We start from the raw sequence: 26,643 nt of genomic DNA on the forward strand, positions 1-26,643 counted from the left end.
TTTTCTATGGAAAATCTTGATAAGGACTAAAAGTTGATCTAGGTAACATCCTCAGATCTTGATATCCTAGCAACCATCAGTTTCTCTGATATCTGAATTGTGTAACTTATTTAGACCACTTCCCACAACAACTCTCCAAGAAGTTGGAGAAAGCTGATTGAAGCTCAATGATTTAGTTATTAAATTGTGTAAAATAATGACTTTATTATGATCAGTAATATAAGATTAAATTTAATGTCTATATTAAAAATGGTTTAAGTAGACCAGGGTAAAAAAATCCCAGTCTACATCAGAATCTAACGTATAAACATATTTCTAAATTGACCCTCAACCAGAAGTCTGACATCCTATTGTTCATTGCAAACCAGTTGTCTGCATCCGGATAGATCCTTTTTGGAACCAAGTCTCTGCTTAGTATATGCCAAGCATGGTGAGAGGTACATAGAAGAGAATGTTGAGCAAGACAAAAACAATCCCTTCCCTCAAGGAATTTGTTATCTACACTATCTGATGATAAAACAGATGGAGCAGAGATAGAGGAATCTTACAATACTCTTTCATTTTCCAAATTGTAGTTGCAATTTAACTAAATTTAGTGGCCTTCTCTGGAATATATCAAACAGTAATTCTGATCATTGTATTCAAATATCACCTTTAAAATACTGAATTTGGTAGGAAAAGAGATTTGTCACTAAGTCTATGTAAATCTGAGTTTTTTCCTCTCCTCATCTCTCCCTCTCATTTGAGTAGGTTAGGCACATTTAATTACTTTGATCACTTAATGCATCCAAGATCTCACTTGAGAGCAGGAGACTTCAGTGCTGGATTCAGCCAGTGTTGGTGTTTCTGAAATCATGACAGAATGCCAAGCTTTAAAAGTAATATTTAGAATCTTGTGACTTTTTTTTTTAGATGAAAAGGAATATGCCGTACTGCTGGACACATGACATACATCATTGAGCTGAATGGATTTTCCCAGTTTATGAATAGCAAAGTATACTCTATAAACGCCTTGTTTCCAATAGCCTTTCTCTTGCAAGTGACAGAAGCTCATGTCAAACTAAGTAAGCAAGTAAGCATACTCTATAAAAGCCTATTTTCCTGAGAAAATAAGGCTTTTAACCATTGAGGGATTTAAAAAATTTTGTTTAGAAGAAACTTTACTTCAAAAATAATTTGAGTCTTTATTATTTCCTTGCCATTTATAGCATATTTAGAAAATAAAGATAATAATATGCTATATTAGATTTTGAGGTGACATATTCAGCAATAGCGGTCAGTCCATCATTGAGATTTTCTATTTGATAAGAACTTGGGATTTTAGCTTTAGATCATAGTGTTTCAGTATGAGGGTTATCATTACAGTAATGCTGATCAATATTTTTTAAGGTCTTTTTATTGATGAACAAATCTGAACTAGTAGAATATATCAGTGTTACCTATTTGACATAATATGTACTAATACAAAGGAAATAGTTCAATAACCTGCTAGGATTAATTATACGCTTATTGATGCACTTTGGAGTAAAATGAGAGAACTGAAAGCTGGAAAGTGGCCAAACGAGTAATAAACAGCTTTAAGACTGTCTAGAGAGACAGTTAATAATATTATAGTCATCAGACATTTGAAAACACTCTCAGGGTAATTATAAACATTTGCAATCAATTAAGAGGAATGTGTCCATTTTATGGGCCTTGATTAAACCTACATCCAGACCATATGGGATGAATGCTGTGATTCTTAGGAATGCATTCATGAGGCTGGTCACCCAGTGTTCATTTCAAAGGGGCTACCATATGGCAACTTAATTGTAAGGAAAGAGTGATATACTGAGGTACTTAAGGGTAGTACTTAAGTATATATTTGATTTAGTCATTTCCATGCTAAGACATTTTATTTTATCAACACCTAATTCTCACTTTCAGGTCTCTGATTTTCGGAAACACTTAGTTTAACAAATTATGGTAGACATTTACATATGGTCAAAAATTATGTTGTAAAAGAGAAAATACTATCTTGAAATTATAAGAAAAATGTCAGAAAGGCTAAGAATATAAAATAAGTTTAAGCTGACCAAAACAAACCAAAAAAACCAAATTCAAACTAAACCTAAAAAGTGTATGTTTTAAAAGCAATTTTAATGTTGAACTATAAAGGCAAATATTTATAATTTCTAAACAATAATAAATATTTAATGTAATTCCATTTAATAATATTAAACTAAAATTTAAAATCAAACTAATTTAATATAATTAATTTATATTAATTATATTATAATATAATTAATTAATTTAACGTAATCTAATTAATATTTAAAGAATTGTTTTCTTATAAGCAAAGTTTCCTTCAAACTGGAAAGGGAAGCGCATGTGTCCAGGTATGCCTAGCCTCCACCCAGAGGGTCATCGTGTGACTCAGGCTGGTGACTGAGAGCCTGCCATGTCCCTGACAAAATTATCTGTTCCAGGGATTAGCACAGGACCCAAACAGGCCCTGAGATTTGGTATATGGGTATATATCAATATGTATGATAGTAGATTTATGAACAAAGAAAGCAAAGGATCTTTCTTTAGTATAATAATCTGTAAGGATATGCTTCGAGTCACCAGTGTCATCTGTCTTGGCTAAGAATAAAGCCAATGCATGAACCGAAGCAGAAATGAAAATATGGTAAGAGGGGATCTAACTACTTTCAATGAGTTCATTTCTCTACGTCATTACTGTAACAAGCTGCTCAGATCCCTGTCATCATATTATCCCTCTAGTATCCATAACTACATCCATCTAACAGATCTATCAGTAAATCTATCCTAGTCCTAGGCTGTGGGACCAATATTGTTTTGGGCAAAGGAAATTAAAGAACCCAAGTAGCTCATTTGATGAAGAGCACTTCAACCTTACTGCTTGTCTCTCTCGTCCATCAGTGCTGTTCAGTCCTCCCAGCCCTGAAATTCAACTTTTCTGCCATCAGTACTCTCAGAATAGAATCCTCCCATTAAAACAATCGCTTTCTTCTGTTTTAAGGACCACCTACTCCTCTAACTTTCTGCTTTCTGTATTGTTGTCAGTTCCTTAATGCTGGAACTGGCTGGTACATTCAAGTAACTCCTTCCCTAGGCCTCTTTGATACTGAGCCTTCCCCGACTACTGCCAATTGCTGTTAACGTGCCTTCCTGGATATCACATTCCACCTACCTGACCAAACTTTCTCTCAGAGATTTGGTTGAAAGCTAAGTAAATCGAGGGTGATGTAAAATTCTAAGAGAAGGGGAATATAATAAGCGATACAATAAAGATTTAATATAAAACTTTTTTAAAAAGCAGAAATTATGAGAAAACACAAGGTAAAAGTGTTTTTTATTTTTCTAAAAAGAAGCAAAGGTCTCATCTCTCTGTCTAAGGCAATAAGATAGCCTGCGGCATATAGTGTAATCAGTAACAATGTCAGATCAGATGCGGAGATACTGAAAAACTAGAATAGATGGGGATAAAGTACTTAGAAAGACGGAATATCTGAAAAGCACACCATATTGGAAATGGGAAGTTGCTCTTGGTACTTAAGCAGTAGAAGTCTAAGGAGGGTTTAGTCATTTTCTTTGCTTACTGATAAATGAATATAAGCAAAAGATTACTTATGTTATTCCAAAAAAATCAATCGTTTAAAGAAAAACTTTCTGACAACTAGAAATGTCCAATGTCCAAATGTGAAACAGGATTCTTCAAAATATAGTTTCTCTCTCTCGGAGTACCCTGGTGGGAGAAACAATGTTACTGATCAAAGATGCTGAAGAAGCGTCCTGTTGAAACGTCTTGTTTCCAAATGCCTCATCGAGGAACAAAGCTGGCTGCATCAGAATCACTTGTGAAGTGTTAAAATATACATGTCGTTGCTGCCTACCTTGCCAAAATTCTGATTTCAGGAGACTGGGATGGGACCCAGGTATTATGATGACTAAAAAGCTCTTCTAGTCATTCTGATCTACTAGCAAATTTGGGTTTTGGGTGTCCACTGCATTCAATTCTAACCTTTTGTCTATGACTCTGTAATCTGTAAGTGATCATGAGTCAATCATGCTACTTAGTTTAAACTTTTGATAGGCAAATTGATTTTTTCCCTTTTTGCTTTTTTCCCCCACTTTTTTTTCTGTGTGTGAGGAAGACTGGCCCTGAGCTAACATCTTTGCCAATCTTCCTATATCTTATGTGGGATGCTGCTACAGTGTGGCTTGAGAAGTGGTGCTGGGTTTGCACCCAGGATCCAAACCTGTGAACCCCAGGCCATGGAAACAGTGTGCGAACTTAACCACTATGCCACTGGGCTGCCCTTCTTTCCTTTTTTTAAAATTGTTTTTGTCTTCAACTATTTGACGGGATTTTCTGTCTTCTAAATTTTATTAAGATACAATTTATGTACAATAAAATAACAGACCTTACATGTGCAGTTCAAAGAGTATTTATTGTATTCTGCTGTAACTACCATTCAAAACAAGATATTAAATATTTGTGTTACCACAGAAGATTGTGTCCTTTTCTACACAATCCACTCGTGATCCAGAGATGCAACCACTTTCTGATTGGTATCACCATGATTAGTTTTGTATTTTATTACACTTTATAAAAATGGAATAATGCAGCATGTACTCTTTTTATTTCAGGCTTATTTCACTCAAAATAATGCGGCTGCATACTTCAATGGTTCATTCTTTCTTACTGCTGGATAGTAGTCCGTTGTGGAGATACGCTACAATGCTTTTAACCATTTTCAAAATGATGGGCATTTAAGTTGTTTCTAGTTTTGGACACAATGAATAATGCTCATATGAACATTCTAATATAAGAGTTGGTGTTGATACTCATTCTCATTATCTTGGAAAACACCTGGGAGTGAAATGGGGAAAACATAAGGCAGATGTTTATCCAACTTCGTAAGAAACTGCCAAACAGATTTCAAAGTGCTTGTACATTTTTATGTCCAATCAACTTTCCAAAATGGTTGTACATTTTTACATTCAACCAGCAAAGTATGAGAGTTCCAGTTATGCCACATTCTTGGCGACATGTAGTAATGGCCTTCAGCCAATCCAGAGGGTAAAAATTGATATCTTGTTTTAATTTGCATTTACCTATGGACAAGAAACATTGAGGAGTTCTTCTTGTGTTTATTGGCCTTTTATATATCTTCTTACATGAATTGTCTGCATAAGCCTTTTGCCATTTTTAATTGTCTATTTTTCTTGGTCTCATATTGTTTCTTTGTAGGAGTTTTGTTTTGTTTTCTTCTTTTAATTCTCTGAGCTCTTTCCATAGCCTATGTGCTTATGTAAGTCTTTCAGATGTATGTACTGAAATGTATTCCCAGGTTTGTAGTTTGCCTATTTACTTTCTTAATGGTGTCTGTTAATGAGTAGAAATGTTTAATTTTGGTGAAGTCCAAATTATTGTGTGCATTTGGTTAGTTCCTTTTGATGTGTCTAAGAAATCTCTGTATACCCTAGAGTCACAAATATATTCTCTTATTTTTTTTCTAAAAGATTTATAATTCTAGCTTTTAGTTTAGGTCTAAGATCAATTGAATTAATTTTTGTATAGTGTGAGATAGCAGTCAAAGTTTTTTTTCTTTTTTCTTTCTTTTCATACAAAAACACAGTTGTTCAAATACTATTGGTTAAGAACATTCCCCCACTGAATTGACTTGGCATGTTGGTCAACAAAAAATTGACTATGTACATATGGTGTGATTTCTGAATCTTATTGTGATCTGTTTGTCAATCCTAGGACAATACGAAATGAGCCTTGAAATTAGGTAAAGCATTTAATCCAGTTTTACTTTTTTTTCAATGTTCTTGTGATTATACAAGATCTTCGGACATTCCATTTAAATTTTAGAATCAGCTGATCAATTTCTTTTAAAGAGCCTGAGATATTTTGATAGGGATTGCATTGAATCTATAAATCAATTCATGGAGAATGAGCATCTTAACAATATCACATTTTCTAAATCATGAACATATATCTCCCCATTATTTAGGTCTTTTTTAATTGCTTTTGCTCAAGTTTTGTAGTTTTCGGTGTAAATACATTGCAATATTTTGTAGATTTATTCTAAGCCATTTGATGTTTTCATATTTCTGTTTATTTCACTTTCCAATTTTTTACTGCTGTTATAGAGATATATAATTATTTTCAAATATTCACCTTTTAGGCTATAAACTCACTAAATTAACTTAAAAGTTTTAGTAGAAGATTTTGGAGATTATATTGGATTTTCTTTGTATATAATTGAGTATTAACAAATAGAGACATTTATACTTCTTCCTCTTGAAACTGTATGCATATTAGTTTTTATTCCTTGTTTTGTTTCAGTGGGTAGAACTTCTAGTACAATATTGTTTTGTGCGGAGGATCTGTAGTGATATTTTCTCTTTTATTCCTGATACTGATACCTTTTGTTTTCTGTGTGTTTTTTTTTAATATACTGATTGATTTTGCTAGGGGCTTATCAATTTTATTAATCTTATAGAAATTAATGTTAAACTATTAGTTTTCTATTTCATTTTAATCTGCACTCATGTTTTTAATATTTTCTGTTTTCTACTTTGGGTTTAATACAGTCTTATTTTGCTATATTCTGAAAGTGGAAGTTTAATTTCTTGCTATTTAGACCTTTCTTTTTTAAATATAGGCATAGTTTTTTTTGATTTTTGTAGTTATTGTTGTTGGGGCTCAGATGTCTGTCCTGGGCATGATGCTTCTTTATGTTTCCCCACATCAACCTGAGTGGCAGCCTGGCCTACAGAGAGCTTAGGGGGATTTGGACTTAATTCTATCTCAGCCTCTGGAGTCTTTTGTTGGATTGCTGTGATTGTGGATCATAAAGATAATGAGCATTTTGTGAGTATGCTGTTTGTCAAGTCCTCCTATAATGGCCAATGCAGGCCAAAGTACGAGACACAATTGGTCTCTGTAAGTTTTATAAAAATGTCCTTGTCTCTTTTGCACCTAATCATTCCTGATGAGAGGTGCAAATAGGAGTAAATGGAGAAAAAGATAAAGTTACAGCAATTGGAATGGGATACACCAAATTTCTGGAGCTGGACGGAGAGCAACAACTCCAACACCTGGGAAGAGAACATGCTTAGACCCTAGAAATAGGGAGAAGGGATGGACACTAATGATCTTTGTCTTTCAGAACAACTCCTGGAGTTGTTCAGAAGAAAGGTCTCCTGGCACAGACCTTTCAAACTGGAATAAGTGCCTTAAATTTAACTGACTGCTGGATCTGCTATTCCTCAACAGAGGTCTGTACCCACAATGTGATCACCATTTCCTTAATCTTACCAAAAAGTCTCCTGGAAACAGTGGGGGATGCACTCCTCATGCAAAACATCTGTCAATGTTTCCAAATACCTTTTCCATCCCTATTCTGACTCATTACATAGGGTGTTAAGAAAGTTACTAGACTGAAGTCATAGAATAGGGATTGGTAAATAAATTCTTAAAGGCCAGATAGTGATATTTCAGGTTTATGGGTTATCCTGTTTCTATTGCAATTGCTCAACTCTTCTATTGTAGATCAAAAGCAGGCACAGACAGTATACAAACAAATGAACATACTGTGTTCCAAGAAAAGTTTATTTACATAGCCAAGATGTGGAAGCACCCAAATGCCCATCGACTGATGAATGGATAAAGAGGATATGATATATATATATATATATGGAATACTACTCAGCCATAAAAAATACAAAATCATTTGATCTGCAACAACATGGAAGGACCTTGAGAGTATTATGTTAAGTGTGACAAGCCAGACGAAGAAAGACAAACACCATACGATATCACCTATACGTGGAAGATAAACTAACACATGGACAAAGAGAACAGATCAGTGGTTAACAGAGCGGAAGGGGACTTGAGGGTGGGCATAAGGGGTAAAGGGGCATGTATATACGGTGATTGACAAATAATAATATACTACTGAAATTTCACGTTATAAACTAGATTGCACCAATTTCCTTCAGACTGATTCTCCTCAACACAAACTGGACTCAAATATTCTATATAAATTGAGAAAGCTTAGCACTAACAGCTGGCAAGGAGGTCATATTGGAAGCCCTATTGATGTGTTTTAGGGGGGCTCAGCAATTCTAACTAACCCTTCCCTCCATTCTTACGTCTCCCCTAACCAGGGATGTTATGTGAACTTCTAAGACTGTAGTTCTTGTGTAGAGGTTACCTCCCTCCCAAAGACAGATGAGTTGCACATTAGGGTTGCTATAAGTGACCTTCAAGTGTTGAAGTAAATACCAGTGGCAGATAATGTACTACTCTGTTGAGATCTCCTAAAGTGAGGCTACCCTTATTTATTTGGGGGAGCCACATACAGCAATATCTACCTTGCAATTTATATGGGTCCTGTAGGTAGTTTTCCCCATGAAAGGATTTGTCTGACTAGAAATTTTCCCCTGAATTTCACTGAAGTGATCAATGGCACCACTTCAGCCTTGGAAGTCATTCAGGTCAGCATCAACTCACTGGTCAAGATGGTTATAGATGACAGACTTTCTCCTTGTGAGAAAGATGGAATCTTTCAATTACAAATAAATCCTATTGTACTTGGATTAATGTCTCTGGCTAAGTAGAAAAGTTTATACAGAAATTTAAGGAGAAAGCTCTCTGACTTTTTAAAGTAGATTCTTGATGGTCATGGAATTTGTTCAGCTGGTTGAGTCCAGGACCCTGGTGGGTATGGCTGAGATCATCCTGCTCATTAAAATCTTGTTTATGATATCCTTAAACAAATGCAGAGGAGACAAATTAAATAGATTTGATCCCGACTTCTGTCGGTCAGATTAACCAGATTGGTCTTAGACTGGCATATTCATGGAGAAATTTGCTAGAAGCCAAAAATGTTGTAGAAACAAAGAGTAAATATTTTGAGGAGACAATTCTCCATAAGTCTCTCATATTACTGCACATTTTGCAAGCAGAAGCTCTCCCTAGATAGGAGAAGAGACTTATTTACAGGAAAAAATAATGTATCCTTCCAGGACACATGCTGAGCAGGTTTACTAGAAGCCCATTATAAAAGATACAGATTCCCTAAGTCGGGGCTCCTTAGCTGTCATACAAACCCACTGCATCTACAGCATCCACCTGAGTGTCTCCACATAGCCTGCGGGACTTGAGGCCAAGAGGAACAAACATTAATACAAGGTTAATGCTGCTTGCTTTGCCATGGGTATTAAAGTCCTTTCTCTCCAACCCAGGAATGTAGTGTTTTCTGCCAATAATCATGAAATTGATGCAGGGTCACTTGATAGTTTGAAAGTAGGGCAAAGTCTCAGACCTTCACAGTTCTTGATGATATTATATCACAAACCTCAGCTGTAAGAGATCCTGGGCAATGTAGTTTTTCAACTGGAAGTATTGCTCTCTCAAATAAATTTGGCATTTTGTTGGTAAATTTAAAATGGAGAATGGTTATTGTGTAGGCAAGAGGTTATTTTCTGCTGATGAGTGAGCCTACTTTGGCCCAATGACTGTCCTGTTTCCATGCTTCCAATGATAACCAAACCTGAATTGACATATAATATTTTTCCTTGAATGATGTTAATACATTGAAGATACGCAGGCTTGAAGTCATTGTCTCTCTTTAATAAAGATGATTCTCTACATTTCATTTGTAAACATTTTTTATTTCACAGTTTGTCAGAAATCAATCTTATTCTTATTTCTATAGCATCAAAATACTCTAGTGGTTGAAAGCAAGGAATACAATATTATCATATAATATGAGATTATCAGTGTTTGAATTCAGGCTTCTCAACATGCTTTTGAGTTACCTGACCTCTTACTGCCTCAGTTTTTTTCATTTGTAAAATCATCATCATCATCATCTCAGAGGATTGTTGTGAGGAGTAAATGAGATGACACATGTAAGGCACTTAGAACAGGGTCTGTACATAATAATCTCTCTCTCCAAGATTAGCCCTTATTATATTTTTGGGTGATAGGTCACTGCAACCTCTTTATAGTCATTACACATAGTTAGGAGTATAGGCTCTGGTCTGACGTTAAATCTCAGCTCTGACACTTCTTAGCTAAGTTTTGGGAACAAGTTACCCATCAGTTGTTTCTGTTTTCCTATTTGTAAGATTGTGATAATAATATTACCTACCTCATAGAGCTATTGAGAAGATTAGATGATGTGATGTAAAATACTTATTCTAGTGCCACAGAGATATTATGTTTAATATTTTCATGGCTGCAAGACTTGTTCGCACTTTCTCTCTGTTGGAGTGGCTATCTCTCACACATTGTGAAAGTTAGGTAGGATTTTAAGAGGCAACAATCAAGATCAAAGTCTACCCATAAAGCCTTCCTTAATCACCACTGCTGAAATTAAACACTTTCTTCATTACACACCACTAGCATTCATGACACTATTGCACCGTTCGTGACACTTACACTATTTTCTCTATTAGGAGAGTCATATAAACATTTTGCCTCTTTTGTTAATTGTAAGCTTCTTAAAGGCTAAGACTACCTTCTGTAAAACTTTTTATTTCACGTTTTGCATTGCTTTATGCAAGTGAGCAATGCACATTTCCTGAATGACATATATTTGAAAGCTCAACACTTCCTTTTTAAAAATGCCTTGAACCAATCCATTCAAATCAAGTTTCCACGTTTTCTTCTCGTTTCATCCATTTACTTAGAATTAAAGACTTGAATATTTTTGTTATGGAATTTAAAGTAGGCTTTTATACTATGCTTTTAATAATTAGCTGCTTTTAAAAAAGGTGTTTCTCTAATTAACTGAATACAGAAACAATCTTTTTTTTTTAAGTATATTTTTCTAGGCAAAATACATCTTCAATGAGATTTGGCTCCAGCAGGCTGTCTGATTCCATCCAGAACTGATGCTTAATCCATTCCTTAATGAAAGCAACTCCTGATAACCAAGGTAAAAGTCAAGTATAATTCCAGTTTGAACTTAAAATGATGACATTGACGAATGGCTATGTAAATACATGTAGCCCTCCTCAAGGTACGAGGCATTTGGATAACTTGATGTTTATTTTGGACTCTAGCCCAGTTCTTCTTTACTAGCAAGATTTATTGTAAGTATCAAAGGGAAATTTTCTTTCATTAAACAAAGGTATTACTGGAAATAATTTTAATGATACAAGCAAGGTAATTTTTCATAGATTATTAAATTAAATCGTAAGTCAAAAGCAAGTTTATCACCAAAGTAAAGGAAAAAATGTTTTTTATCATTCCTAAAACAAATCCTGCTTCTGACAGAGGACCCAGTAATATGCTGTGATTATAGCATCTGATTTACTCAAAGGAAAACAGAGGAAAAGAGAATGAGGAATTTCAAATGTAAGTAAATGATTGTGTGTGACTATGAATTTAGTGTATATTTTCAAAAATATTCACCTAATCAATAAACGTCTTCTCTTATGAGAATTTCCTAACCGTAATCCATGTAGAACTTGGAAACAAGATTTTCTTTCCTCATGGACACTTATAATCAAAGAGAAAAATTATTGTTTTAGTGTTGTGAAAATGCTTCCATCAAAAATCACTTTTCTGTTGTTTATTTTATAGGACTAACTAAAAAGTGTTTCCCTCCCTTAAAGAAAAATTTAGGGTTTAAAAATTCATTATTTTATGTTTGAGCAAAGGTCATAAGAATGTCCTTTAAGTTTATGAAAACCATAGATAATCTGCCTGGAAGAAAACTGACAAAACCACAGTCAGCATGCCGACTCCCAGAGGGAGAGGTTACTATGTAACTAAGTAATCCTATCAGTGGATTTCAGATTTCTATCCAATCCTTACTTTTACTGATGAGCCAATTATTTTTTATTTCCTTTTTATTTATTTTATTCATTTCAGTCTCTTGGTGTTTGTTCTGTGACCCCTAAATAATATGAATTAAGCAACAAAAATAAAGATTTCCTTCCTGGAGACAAAGAAGTGTGCTTTCAAAGAGTGCCACAGACTTTTGGCTGAAATCAACCCATCAAGTTTAATGCGACTCTGGCTGCCAAAACCCCATGCAATCTTTGAATATTTAGGGCTAAATGTAACTGCCACTTGCTCTCCCTCCCTGGGAGTCCACGGGAGCTCATATTTGTTGCTTCCCAGATTTCTCCCAACCTGTTTATGCTCAGCTCTATTGATGCTACTTTCTGGCCCATTCTTATGTAACTGTTGTCCAATATTGTTCATAATGCTGGGTAGATTATAACAAGAAAAACACTATTTTAGAAAATGTTTATTTACTTATTTGCTAAGAAAAATAAGTCACACTACAGAGGGTGAAATCTTCTTGATTTTTTATTTAATAAAAATGTTAAAACTAGACCCATCCACACTGACTGGAAAAATTTTCTGAGACTCTTTCTTAAGGTAAATCTCTAAGGAAATACAGGTTTCAAAATACATATTCTTTATCGTGATCTGTTTATTTTCTCTCATTTGATTCTAGCTATCTCTACTTCCCCTAATGACAAAAATAAGAGAGAAACTATATCTGAACACCTCTGGGATCAGTCAGAAAACAGGTAGATTAATTCAGGAAAAAATATTTAAACAAAAGTAATATTATTTTGCTTATTTTTCCTAATATAATACAATTAAAAATACCAAGACAAAGTCTCTTTTCCTCAAATTATGGTGAATTTAGGGAAATTTCTTTGTTTTACCTTGGAAAGTTAAATAAATTGTCTCTATACTACTCAGAATTTTTGTGAGATTTCATATTGCAGGCAATATGCCATGCTAACTATAAAGTAACATGATTTCAGTGACCCCAAAAGAGTTAAATACTAAGTAGATATTAAAGTCCACACTTGGTGTACGAAAGATACATCATAATTTTTTTTAACCAATAAATAGAAATAGACAATTTTTTTCAGTGTTCCAGAATTTGCCCAAAATGGTCTTTTATTATTATAAGGGAAATAAATGTTTCTGAAAGGGGAGAAGGACAGTATTGTCTTTCTGACTTCTCATTATTTGAAAAACCAAGATATATTGGAGTCAGATTCTCTTTAGAAACATTTATAAACTGAGCATTATGTACAGGTATTTACTTTCAAATTGACTTCAAAGGCATTTAATATGAAAGATTGAACTTGCAGCCTTAAAATTTTTGTTGTTGTTGTTGTTGCTGCTAGATTTGTAAGAAGAATATAACAGGAGAAGAAAACCACAAATAACAATGAGTAAGCTCCTTGAAGTTTTTCAAGATTTAATGAAGTTGCTTGCCATGCAAATATGAGCTTACAAAACACACAAATCTCAAAATACTTACCATATTCACTGTCATAGAATATAATGAATTTCTGCCAGGCATATTCTGTGACCACTCTCAGGATAACCTCATTTAAGTAGACAGGTGGCCGAACAGAGAGAGTGTAGTCATCATTCCTGTTGCTCCTGGTGAGTCCACAACCACTTCTTGGGGTCCCAGCTGTTGAGCGCTGAATGAAAAGGTGAGGGATATGCATGGCGTCTGCCAAAGACTGGAGGGACCCCGCGGACGTGCAGCCAATGGAGCTGACCAGGGCCAAGATGCCCTGATTCATAAGTTCACAGGCTGCAAAAAAGCACAGTAACATGCAAATGTCAATGGGTTTCCTAGATTTTCTCTTTTTGTGGAGCAGTGAATAAATCTTATGGAATTATTACACCAACTATGGAAATTTTTTTTAAAAGGTACATTCTACATGAGGAGATACTCAAATTATAAGGTACTGTTGGATTTCAGGTCAAGAATTCTGCCCTTATCAGCTAGCTGACCATGTGCAAATGGGTTAGCTTCTCTCGGTCTCAGTTTTTTCATCTGTAGACGGGGTAAAATAGCACGCAGCTTGCAGGATGATTGCAAGCGCTGGAGAGAATTCAGTATCTGTCATTTGCCTCTCACATGATAAGCATTCATTAGTGATAGCTATACTTTTATAATTATCAATGTATAATTCAGAGAAAAGATAATTCTTTATTGAGTATATAATACAAGGTTTTCAAAAAGGAGATAATATGCGACAAAAGGTTTGAGGAAAGCATTTCTGGCCACAGAAAACAGCCATTGAGGTAGCTAAAACTTTGATGACATTTTGCCTCCTTTATTAAACTAGAGAAATGAAAATATTTTTGTTCTTTTCCTTGACAATCAGAAAACTCCTGGTCAAATCAAATACTAAATTTCAGCTACTACTTCATTCTGGTTTCTAGCTGAACAATTTCTAATTTCTACTATATGATTTATTATCTCTGTTTTAATTTCATTTTAACTATTCTGCATATGCATATATGCTTACTTCAAAACATATTTGAAAACAGATCAAATATAAATTATAAGTAAAGACACAGCATATACAGAAAAAAAGAGTTAAGAAGTGATATCTCAGAATGCCAATCTTTGAAGGAAAGATATTAGAAATAAAACCAAAAGTAAATTCAGAAGGAATCAAGGTAAAATTAATTCCATTTGAGAAGGTCAGTTATTATAATCGACCCAGTCTTTATTCTAGATTTTAGGCATTCTAGGTATAGCATTCTCACTATCAGACTTTGCTATAGATTGTTTTACATAATGCTTGAAAAATTCAAAGGACAACTTAGATAAGTACCTCCATGTAATTAATTTGCCAGTTAATGAAGGCTGACAAAGTGCAAGTTTAAAAGTACTATTCTAACGACACGTATATAAGCATCAAATAAATTTATTATGATTAATGTTAAGCCAACCAATAGATGCAAAATAAATTACTAATTATTAGGGACACAATTTTCAAGCATGAGAGACATTATATGATTTCAAATAAATGTGAAAGATAACATCAGGGATGAATGCTTCTTAGACTGTAACAGATTGAGGTTGATGTTTCAGTAAAAATCATAGAGCCTACTCATGTTCGTGAATTTAACACTTATAGAAAGCAGTATGAATTTATAGTTATACTTTGAATGAATTTATGAAAAAACACTGGTCAAAAGTTTGTTTCCTTATTGTGGTAAGTAAGGCCATTGCTGATTTATATAAGCAAATAGAAATTCACTTTAAAAAAAGATTTTGTTTAAAAGCTTGGCTCATTTAGCATTTAAGATCAAAATAAGAGGAGTGCCTTAAGATATACACAGTTGAATTCAATCTTTAGATTACAGTAATTAAAGATGATCAAACAAATATAAGATTTTGTATAAATCTACCACAAAAGTTACAAAATTATAAATATAAAAGATGGAAAAATTCAGTTTTGGTATTATATTCTGTCACATATAAAAATATATGAAAATTATTTTAATCTTCAGATTGGAAAAGATAGACTCTGAAGAATCATATATTAATCATTATTTAGCAGATACAATTGCTTTAGTAAATATTCTGTGATTTCCTCCAACCATCTATGTTATTTCCTGTCAGCCTCTGTTAGTAAGAAGACAAACTAAGCAGATACTAGAAATAATTCTTATTATATAAGCAAATGTACCATTTTAAAATTATCTACTATTTGGTATTATCCATCCTGCTCCACATATTAGCAAGGATAACTGAAATTTCTCTATAAAATCAAAATAGGAATCATCAAAAATTGCAATCAGAAAACAATATAATATTAGATCTGAAAGGTAATTTAAAGATCATGTAGTCCAGGGATGGAAAAATCAGCTTTAACTGCTATGCCAGTCATAACTGGTTGTTAAGTTGGCATCCTGGAACACTATTTTGAGAAAGATTCTGAGACTCGGAGTGCCAAAATCATTGCGTTAGGTTTCTCATAGGAAGAGACTGGGAGAAGAGTAACCTGCAAGTCATAGACATACTTCTCTCTTATAGTGCCCAACCTTCTCTTGTTCACAGCTGTCAAGAAAGCACACACTCCTCCATTGAAAAAAAAAAGACCCAGGTCTCTAATTCATTGTTCAATATCTTTTTCACCAGGGCAAGCAAACAATATTTGTAACCTTAAAGTTTTGCATGGCAAAGAACAGATGGAGTTCTCCATAAGAGAAAGCTCAACTGGAGATTGTCTATTGTCAGGTTTGGTAAAAAGAGGCAGTCCCACTAAAGAGAAAAGGAAGGGATCACACATCTAAAACAGACTGCGACTGATTGACTCAAAACGCAACCCAGGTCGGGCACATATAAGAATGGGTCTGCAAGGTAACCTATCAAGGCTATATTTGATGCCGATTTTGCCCTATTTTACCAATATAAAATGTTGGTTGAAGCAGAGAAGATGCAGATTGATTTGCTCTGGACATCGACCCTTCACAGGGCCCTATATAAAGAGCACTTGGTATAATCTATATAAAGATTAGTATGAAAAAGAGACTATACCTCACTACGGCAGAAGACAGAGTTGAGGAGATAAAGAGCTACACCAAGAACAGAAACAGAGCTTAGTGAAGCAGAACACCTTTTTCTACAAGACTTCCATTCTTGACTGTTGGAAGACTGCATTCTTTAGAGTTCCATACCATGCATACTGCAGTTCATTAGATATAGTGTGAAACTGAATTTGGAAGATAAGAGTATGTTTTTGTGGGTATCCGCCACATTTTTATTACACGAATCCAAGCCAAGGACTTCTCAATGGCATACTTCTTTCCCACTATTATTTCAACCCCCGTGACTTATTTAAATTGTGTAGGCATGTACACACACACCTCGAAACATATAGAGCATACTGAACGGCTTGCTGGTTTTGTGACTCCAGCTGTTTGACCTATCAACACTATTAAAGATGTTAGGAGCCTGCACTAGCTACTGAAAGCATACCTTTCTTTCTTTTTCTTTCATTCTCTCTTTCTTTTCTGTTTTTTTTTTTTTTTTCAATAGCAATGGCAATCATCAACACTTTCACCTTTTATGGTCATTCAAAAGTTATGGAAATAAAGTCCTATGTATAAAGGTATAAATTTAAGTTACATGATGTTTATGTACACTTTCTTTTTTCATTTCTGAAACTAATCAGTTTGTCTTCTTTTTCTTACTAAGTAAAATAAAACCTATAAAGAGTCTTGAAATTGATTACTTTTTAGTGAATACTCAGTGAGAACTCAGTGAAATATATTTGGATAGCCCATCCGAATTTTGAATACACTTTTTGAATACATTTATTCCCTGTAATATTTTTCTGACTTATTTGTATCGACCAGTTTTTCCTAATATAACCTCTGCCAATGATTTTAAGTTACATCAGAACTTTAGCATATTCCATTAATACACTTGTTCTTCAACACACATTTATCAGCTTTCAACCATGTGCCAGAAACTTCTTTGGAGATCAGAGAATGTATATGGCAGGTTCTATCCTCAAAGATCCCCTAACCTATTCACCATAGTGTTTCCAAAATCTCCCCTGCGTCAGAATTCAAAGTGGAGATTTTAAAAAATGCAGATGACTTAGCCCACTCCTAGAAGATCTACCTTATTCATTCCAGGCTAGTAGTCATGTATTTGCATGATGATATGTTATCCAAGTAGTTCTGTTGTGTAACCCCTTCTGGAAAACATTAGTCTAGCGGATTGTAACCACAATGCTTTTTGATGTGATTGTTGTAGAACATCTAATATTTGTTGATTTTCCTTTACTTTTTATTTCAGTAATATTGTTGAAAATATAACCATAACCGGGAATGGAACTTCCTTATTTTTCTAATTCTCTTAGTTTGTGAGTGGGGGTGGGGCATAGGAAAAGAAGATACACAAAGTTAGTAAGAATCATAGTGCCCCAAAAGGTGATCCTTATCTTCTTTTTATTTCCAAATAAAAACTAAGAAGACTTCATTCTTTAAGTTCCTCCAACACAGATGAAACACCACATATCCATAATTCTAAAATGTATGTAATTTCTGTATTTTATCATATCTGAAATCAGGGAATATTTAAAATTTGATCAATATATTTAATATGACAGATTATTCTTTCTGAAAAATTCATTAATCAATATTGAATTTTATGGTTAGTGAGCTCTTATAAGTGGGAAAATAAGGTGAGCTTCCAGGGAAGATGAGAAAGATTATACTCTTTCTACAATGGCTGAATTTAATTTAACTAATTTTTTTCTTTTTAATTCATTAATGAATCACAAGCATAGTATTTACAATTGCTTTTTCCTTTTTCATCCACCAAAAGCTATCTGACCTTTGCTTTTATACTTGTAAGAATATAGTAACACAAAACATATTCAGCCTATCCAGACATTTAGTATTCTTTGCAAATATGATTTTCAGAAACCATCCGAGAGGTGGCATATAAAAGGTGGGATTAATTTGATACACCATCAATGTGGTTTGCCAAGAAGTATAATCATTTGGAAGAAATTCTTTTAAATAAAGATGGTCTTTATATATAAATAGTGTTACAAGGTCCAATTTAATCATAATTATCTACTTAGGAAGTGAGAATACAGAAAAAATTCATTTAAGTATAATTTTAAAAAATTAAGACAGTTTCTTCTTACAAAGAATACGAGAAACTAAAATGATTGATTACCAGTCATCAAATGAACTAAACTGAACAATTTTCAGTCAACTGTTTTTTCAGTCATCTAAAGCCAGTGTGAACCTTTTGTGATAATTCGTGATCTAAGCTTGAGATGAACTAAACATTTAACCCAGCACCTATTATAAGTCACTTTATTTTTCCATTTATATTTCATAACAACCCAGTGTAGAAAAGCTATTATTATTCTCATTTTCAAATAACAAAACTGGCTCAGTGAAATTAAATGCATTTTTTTTTTTGGTCCAAATTCATAGCGCTAGTAAATGGCAGAGTTGGGTTTCAAACCTGGCCCAGACTTCAATGCCTGGGCCAGAGAGAACTATAAAATCACTATTTGAAACATAAAGACCCATATAAAAACTGGAAGTCATTTAACTCTCTCGTACTACAAGATTCAGGAAATTTCAGCCTCCTGGATGTAAAAGAGAAAAGGATAATAATGATTTTAATACCAGTCTCTCTTTTCTTTTCCGGTTGAGATTAAGGCACTACTTCCATATACTTTCAGCTCCAAACAAAAAGAGTATATTCAGAAAATTTCAACAAGGGTGAAAAAAGCTACTGAGAAGAACCAACAAAGTATTGACTGTACTTTCAATCAAGCCCTATAGTGGCTCTACCAACAATGATGTGATAAAAATAATGACTAAACATTACTTTATAGCTGTTTGGAATTTACAAAAATATTTTTATATGCATTTTGTCATTTTATCAGCATGGCTATATTGGATTAATTCCTATTCTCATTTACTGAACTCTAATTTGAAGCTCATTCTTACATTCTAATAAGTAGTGGAGACAAGGCTGGAACATGGATTTTATGATATTTACTTTACAATTTTTCGATTATACATTTTCATTGCCTCCTATGTATGTAAAGTCAGATTAGTCTCCTCCCTTTTTAATGTTAGCAACAATTCTGCAATGAACACATTTATTTATGTGCATATGCATCTATATGTTACATATGTAAAATGTATATACTATAACAGGCAAGTGCCAGATAGGATGCAAGGTAGACCCAAGAATAGGCAAATGTGTAATGAGAGAGACAGAAGATAATCACGTGAATGTGTAATCATGTGCTGAGTAGCCTCTAGGCCCAAAAGAGTCATTCATTATTCTATGATGGCCCCAAATCATTTTCCCTAGAGTGTGGGTTGGGGAAGCCTTTTATGCAGAAGTGAATCTGGAGCTGCAATCTGAAGGATAAATAGGAAGTAGTTAAGTGAAGAGAAGTTAACTTGATGAAAAAGGGTGATGAAAATACTTCCAAACAGAAGAAATAGAATGTGCAAAGATCTTGTGGCAGAAAGATCTTGGAATACCTGAGAAGGAGAAAGAGGAGCCAGGTATCTGGAGTGCAGAGACCATGCTGGAGAGTGGTACAAGATGAAGATGGAGGGGAAGTCAAAGAATATGATCTTGGGGCTGGCTCAGTAGTGTGGTAGTTAAGTTCATGCACTCTGCTTTGGCAGTCTGGGGTTCGTGGGATTGGATCCCGGGCGTGGACCTACACATCACACATCAAGACATGCTGTGGAGGCATCCCATACAGAAAATAGAGGAAGACTGGCACAGATGTTAGCTCAGAGCCACTTTTCCTCACCAAAAAGGAAGAAGATTGGCAACAGGTGTTAGCCCAGGGCCAATCTTCCTCACCAAAAAGGGGGGGGGGGGGAGACGGGGAAGAAGTTTGACTGGGTTTGTTTGTCTTTTTGTTGTTAATTCAGAGCTTTACATATTTTTCAATATCAACCCTTTATCTGTTATTTATATGTTAAATATCTGCCTGTTTACTTTTTGTATTTGAAATTTATATATAATTTAAATATAAACTTTTTATATTTATTTTATATTTATAGTTTTAAATGTATTATACAATCAAATTTGTTAATCTTTTACTTTAAGGAATATTTTGTTTCATACCATGTTTCCCACAGCCTACAGACTTACCTATAAAAGGATCAGTTTATCTAAAACAACATCTTTCCCATCCTATACCTCATAGTTGATCATCAGCTGACGGAAGATACAGCAATACGAATTTAGGAAACCAGATGAGTGCAGAAAGTTATATTTTGTAAATAAAGGTAAAATTTGATCTTTATCTGTACAATCTTAGCTAGCAAAAAGTGAAGATTAAACATATTTGTGACAAGAATGGCTCCATATCATATAGTATGTCTGTCTTCAAAACTTTTTCCATCATTTTACAGAAATTCTAGTCATTAAAATTATTATTCTTTTACAATATGGCACACTCTGGATTTCGGACTGATTCCTTCAAGATGAGTGACAGAATATTTAATATATTAAAGCAAATTATATCTTGTAGAAATATGAATAAGAACTTGATAAGAAGATATAAGGAGCTGTATGTTTATGTTTGTGTAAGAAGAAAATAGAGAATGACAAAGAACTAATATTTTACACTACTCTCTCAGTTGTTACTATTTATCCAGAATATCAAAGGCAAAACTCAGAAGTCATCTTCAATTATTTCCTTTCTCATATTCCCTGTACTCCTTCACATCAACGTTGGTTAACCCATAATGTTAATTCTACCTACTAAATGTCTCTCAAAACTATTCTGTTCTTGAAATATTCACTGCCAGTCCCTTAGTTCAATCTATATCATCACTAATCCAATTACTAAAACTGTCTCCATGCTGGTATGCTTACATAGTCCTGGCTTAACCTTTCTTCAATCATCTACATTGTAGACAAGGTATCTATTTCTTAACAATCTCATTATTTACATGTTTTAAAAGCCATAAAAGGAATGATTATAGAGTGGAGGAACTAGGGAGAAATGACAACTAAATGCAATATGGGATTCTGGATAAGACCCTGGAACAGAAAAAGTTATTAAAGAAATTGGTGAATTTTGAATAAGATTTGTAGTTCAGTTAATAATATTGTACCAATGTTAATTGACTGTTCTTGATCATTGGTTATGATATAATATGGTTATGTAAGATGTTAATATTAGGGGAAGTGGGGTGAGGAATATAAAAGAACTCTGCACTATTTTTGCCATTGCTCTATAAATCTATAGTTACTCCAAAATTAAAGGTTAAAAACAGATAAAACTGTCAATGACTTCCAACTACTGCAAGAAAAAGCCCAAACTCTTAGCACGGCATACAAAACCCTTGATGACCTGGCCCCAACCTACATTTTCATGTTCATCTCCAGCTCATTTTCCTTGCCATCACAAATTCCTGGCATTCCACACACTCACCTACCACCATGCTATTTATACTTGAACTATATTATTTTTTCAGCAGCCTAGGTGCTTATACAAAGTACAGTTTTTGGCCTCTTAATGATACTGAGTCTTTTGATTCAGGAACATGCTACATATCTTCATTTAATTCAGTCTTTTTAAATTTTTCTAAGCAATATTTTGTAGTATACAGTGAATATGCCTTGTATTTATTTTGTCGTATTTATTACTAAGTGCTTTGTATATTTATATTCTATTGTAAATGGTATTTTTAATTTCCAACTTTTCATTGCTAGAATATAGAAACACATCAGATTGTTGCGTATTGATTTTGTATAATGAAGTCTTATTAAATTCACTTGTTAGTTCTAGTTTCCTTTTTGTAGATTCTGTAGGATTTTCTACATAGACCATCACATCATCTTCAGATCAAGGCAATTGTACGTCTTCCTTTCCAATCTGTATGCTTTTTATTTCCCTTTCATGTTTTATTGCATTGGCTATCACCAGCACAATGTTGAATATAAATAGTAAGAGCAGCCACCCTTCCCTTGTTCTGATCTTAAGGGGAAAACATTCAGTGTTTGACAATTAAATATGAAGCAACCTGTAAGATTTTTTTGACCATGCTCTCTATGAAGTTGAGGAAGTTTCCTTCTATTTCTAGTTTGCTGTAAGTTTTCATCAGGGATGAATGTTGGATTTTGTCGAAAGCTTTTTCTGCATCTATGAAATGATTTCATGGATTTTTTTCTTAGTCTCCTGATATGAATAATTACATTGATTGATTTCTGAATGTTAAACTATCCTTGCATGGATAATTCTGGCCTCAGTAAATAAGCTGGAATGTAACTACATCTATTCAGTTTTCTGGAAGAGATTGTATATAATTAGTGTTATTTCTCTCTTAAATGTTTGGTAGAATTTATTGGTAAACCTTTCTGGTAGCGGCGTTTCATTTGTAAGAAAGTTTTTAACTATAAAATCAATTTAAAAAATAGATAAAGGGGGGCTGACTGGGTGGTGCAGCGGTTAAGGTCGCACGTTCCACTAGATAAAGGGATATTCAGCTTATCTATTCCTTTCCAGTGAACTTGGGTAGTTTATGTCTTTCAAGAAATTTGCCCTTTTTATCTAAATTGTCAAACTTATGGGCATAAAGGCATTTATAATAATCCCTCGTAATTCTTTTAATATCTGTGGAATCTGTAGTGATTTTGCCTTTCTCATTCCAGATACTTGTAATTTGTATCATTTCTCTTTTTTTCCTGATCAGTCTGGCTAGAGGTTTATCAATTTTATTAATTTTCTCAAAGAAACAGCTTTTAGTTTCATTGATTTTCTTTATTGCTTTTTGTTTTATATTTCTTTGATTTCCACTCTGATCTTTATAATTTCCTTTCTTCTGCTTAATTTGAGTTTAGTTTGCTCTTTTGTTTTTCTAAGGGGAAAGCTGTGATCATCAATTTTAGACCTTTCTTTTTTTCTAATATAGCTATTTAGTCCTATAAATTTCCCTTTGTGTACTGCTTTAGTTTCTCCTCTTTCAGCTAAATTCTACCTATTATTCACTTATGTTTTTCACCTTCCCTGCTAACATATTTAACCAGAGCTATTGTTGTAGTTTCTGTTTGATAGTTCCAACATCTGGTATATAGCTCAGTCTATTTCTGTTGCTGACTTTTCTTTTTGAAAACGGATAGATTTTTCTTGCATTTCTGTATGTGTCTCATAATTTTAGATGGATTGCTAGAGACTGAGGTAAACAATTTTAGAGACTGAGGTAAATAGAATATATTGGTGCACTTCTCCTTCTATCAGGCTTTTAGCATGGAGGTGAGTCAATCTAGTCAGGAATTGATCTGGATATGCGTTTTTTGTTGTCATTGTCATCACTATGTGCAATGCACCATCAGCTTCAAATTCCTCTACAGTAGCTTGCCATTATTTTGTACTTAGGATGAGGTCTGCGTTGCCAGAAGGTTTTCTTCAGTTTCCCGCTCCTCCCTCAGCTTTCAGCTGTCCCTTCCCAGATGCACCACAGCGCACATCCCTTCATGTCTTGGATCCATTCACTGTGGTAGACTGCTGTATGCTACTCAGCACTAGGTTCTCCGCCGTCCTGGTTCAGCCTCGGTCTCTGGCAGGCTCTGTGCACCTGAACCTAGAAGGTGGACCTTTCTCAGTGTTGCTGCCCCTTATCTCTGAGAGCCAAACACTACCCTTTATCTTTGGTGCTGGATCAGGAGAGAGTTCCCTGCTTCGTAGAGTTAGTAGACCTCTGCTTGATATCTGTAAAAGATCTTGGACTCAGGATGGTTTCCTACCTCTCCCCCAGGAATAGAGGACTTTTGTTTTGACTTTTTCACCAGCAGTAATGGATCTGAGCAAACACCCCACAGGTAAGAAGATTTCTTGCCTCTCTATCAGCACTTTAAGATTTTTACTTTGTAGGTGATAAAGGCTGGCTAAATGGGTGAAGGATTATGCCTGCTCCCCAACAGCCACCCAGCACCTACAGCATGGCTGTACCACTGAGGGGAGCTCTATCTGAGATCCTCCTGTCCCCAACCTTCTTATGAGCACTCAGAGCAGGACAATGGCAATAGCCTACAAATAAGTATGAATTCCCTTTGTGTCTGCGATCCACAGCTATTCCGCACAAATGCAGTAGCTCACACGTGGCCTTTACAAATTCATAAAAATTCTAAGTGATTCCTTCTACACTGTGTGGAATTCAGTAACATCTTTCTCTGATATTCTGTCAAAGGCCATATTGTTTATGTGTCTTGTCTCTCCTTGAAGGAGCTTGTCCTTCTTTGGATTTTGGTTTCCTTGGTTACTTTGAAAAAAATTATGACATGAAAAATGTTATGATTTTGAAGATTATTTGGCATTTTCTCATTTTTTAGGGTGGGAATGACTTTCTTTGCACCTTTTTACATTCTAAGCAAAGGTGGAAGTTCAGCCACTCCTTGATTATTCCTATACCATTTTGTAAGTGCCATTGCACTGTAATTATCTGTTTACATGCCAGTCTTCTGGATTAGCAGCCCTGATGGTCTAGTGGTTAAGATTCAGCACTCTCACCCATCAAGTTCAGGTTTATTTTCCAGTCAGGGAACCACACCACCTGTCTATCAGTTGTCATACTGTGGTGGCTGCATGTTACTGCAAAGCTGAAAGGTATGCCACCGGTATTTCAAATACTAGCAGGGTCACCCGTGGTGGACAGATTTCAGCAGAGCTTCCAGACTAAGAGACCAGGAAGAAGGACCTGGCTACCTACTTCCAAAAAAAACTGACCATGAAAACCCTATGAATGAGCATTGTCTGATATGGCGCTGGAAGGTGAGAGAATGGTGCAAAAAGACTGGGTAGGTTTCTGCTCTGCTGTACACAGGGTTGCTAGAAGTCAGAATTGACTGGATGGCATCAACAGCTTCTGGATTAGACCTATCTTCTCCAGTGCTTATTTGGGACAAAGGAACTTGCACCTTACAAACTCAATCACAGTTTGTTAGTTACGCTTAGATAGACTTTAAGTACTTTTGATTAGAAAGAGTGCCCTGTTCTTGAATATCACCATGAATAATTTTATCTCTTTTACTAATATTTTATTTCTTGACAGCAATGTCATTCAGGCTCACACATTATATGAAAAGAAATCATTTCTCTTCATGGAAATATTCTTATCACGGCCTATAGACCCTCCGTAAGCTCTTGCTTGGCCACAACTCTGACCTAAACTATCACCCTCAGCCTTGCTCATTCTGCTCCAGCCACACTGGTCTCATTGCTTTTCTGTGCGGCCTCTTTTTTTCTGTATTTCTTCTGCTTGCAGTGCTTTTTACCTATATATTCCTTCACTTTATTTCCTCATGCTAGGCCCTCTCTCAATAGCATCCCTGTTACTTCCTATCTCATGACCCTACTTTATTTTTCCTTAACCTTTATCATCGTCTGACCATGTATGTGTTTGTTTCTATATTTTCACTTTTTCTTCCCCACAAAAACGGAAGCTACATCAGAGCAGGAGCTTTGTCTATTTTGCTCAATGCTTTATGCCCAAAACCTAAACAGAGACTGGTCTAATGTAGGCATTCAATGAATATATGGTGAGTGAATGGAAAAGTGAATAAACAGTATAGTTGCAATCTACTCTTCAAAGTGAACATGGTGTAAGGTTGCTTACTTACACCGCAAATGGCATTTTAGCCTTAATATTTCACTTTGTTACTTAAAGTCTGCCTGTTTCACGGAAGCAGTGTACCTCTGCTGATAAAGAAGAACCCTAGGTAGAGTTGACAACAGTGAAAAGGGCAATGAGAAGAACCTGTCCTTCATAACAAAAGTGTTGTTTAGCATTCCCTATATGCGCTATTTAGAAATATTGATGTTCCTTTGTCATGGGTCTAGCATATGTAAGCTCCATGAAACCAGAGATGTTGTGAATTTGTTTTAACTCAGATGTTCTTGGCATATAGAAGACCTCAGTAAATATTTCTTGAAAGCATGGATACAATATAATATGTAATAGATTAGAACATTTAATTTATGTTTAGAAACAATATTCTCCACGGCTGCTTTTACAGGAGTAATGTGTTAAATGCAGTCTGTTCTCTCTTCAGTCTGTAAACATTCATTTTAAAAGTGCTTGAAAATTTATTTGACTAAAATAGCCTTTTAATACTATACACGGTTTAGATGATTTTAAATTAAGCAGAAGAATTCAGTTTGGTTTTTAAATGAAGTAAAATGGCTATTTGTATGATCTATTACAGCAACTATGAAAATTCATATGATTTTATAATGTAGCATAGACCAATTCATTGTAGGATGATTTAAACTTTTTTTCTCAATGTTTAATCT

The 26,643-nt window shown here is 34.5% G+C and overlaps 1 protein-coding gene across 1 annotated transcript in view; it reads right to left on the reverse strand.

Annotated features, from left to right (window-relative positions):
* The window catches only part of GRID2 (glutamate ionotropic receptor delta type subunit 2), a 1,371,230-nt gene that overhangs the window by 647,087 nt on the left and 697,500 nt on the right, over window positions 1-26,643 (reverse strand). The window contains exon 3 of the mRNA XM_023638677.2: window positions 13,335-13,619. Coding sequence (XP_023494445.2) covers window positions 13,335-13,619 — 285 coding nt within the window. The remainder of the gene's footprint in view (window positions 1-13,334; window positions 13,620-26,643) is intronic.

The sequence above is a fragment of the Equus caballus genome, chromosome 3 (genome assembly GCF_041296265.1).
Source record: "Equus caballus isolate H_3958 breed thoroughbred chromosome 3, TB-T2T, whole genome shotgun sequence".
NCBI lineage: Eukaryota > Metazoa > Chordata > Mammalia > Perissodactyla > Equidae > Equus > Equus caballus.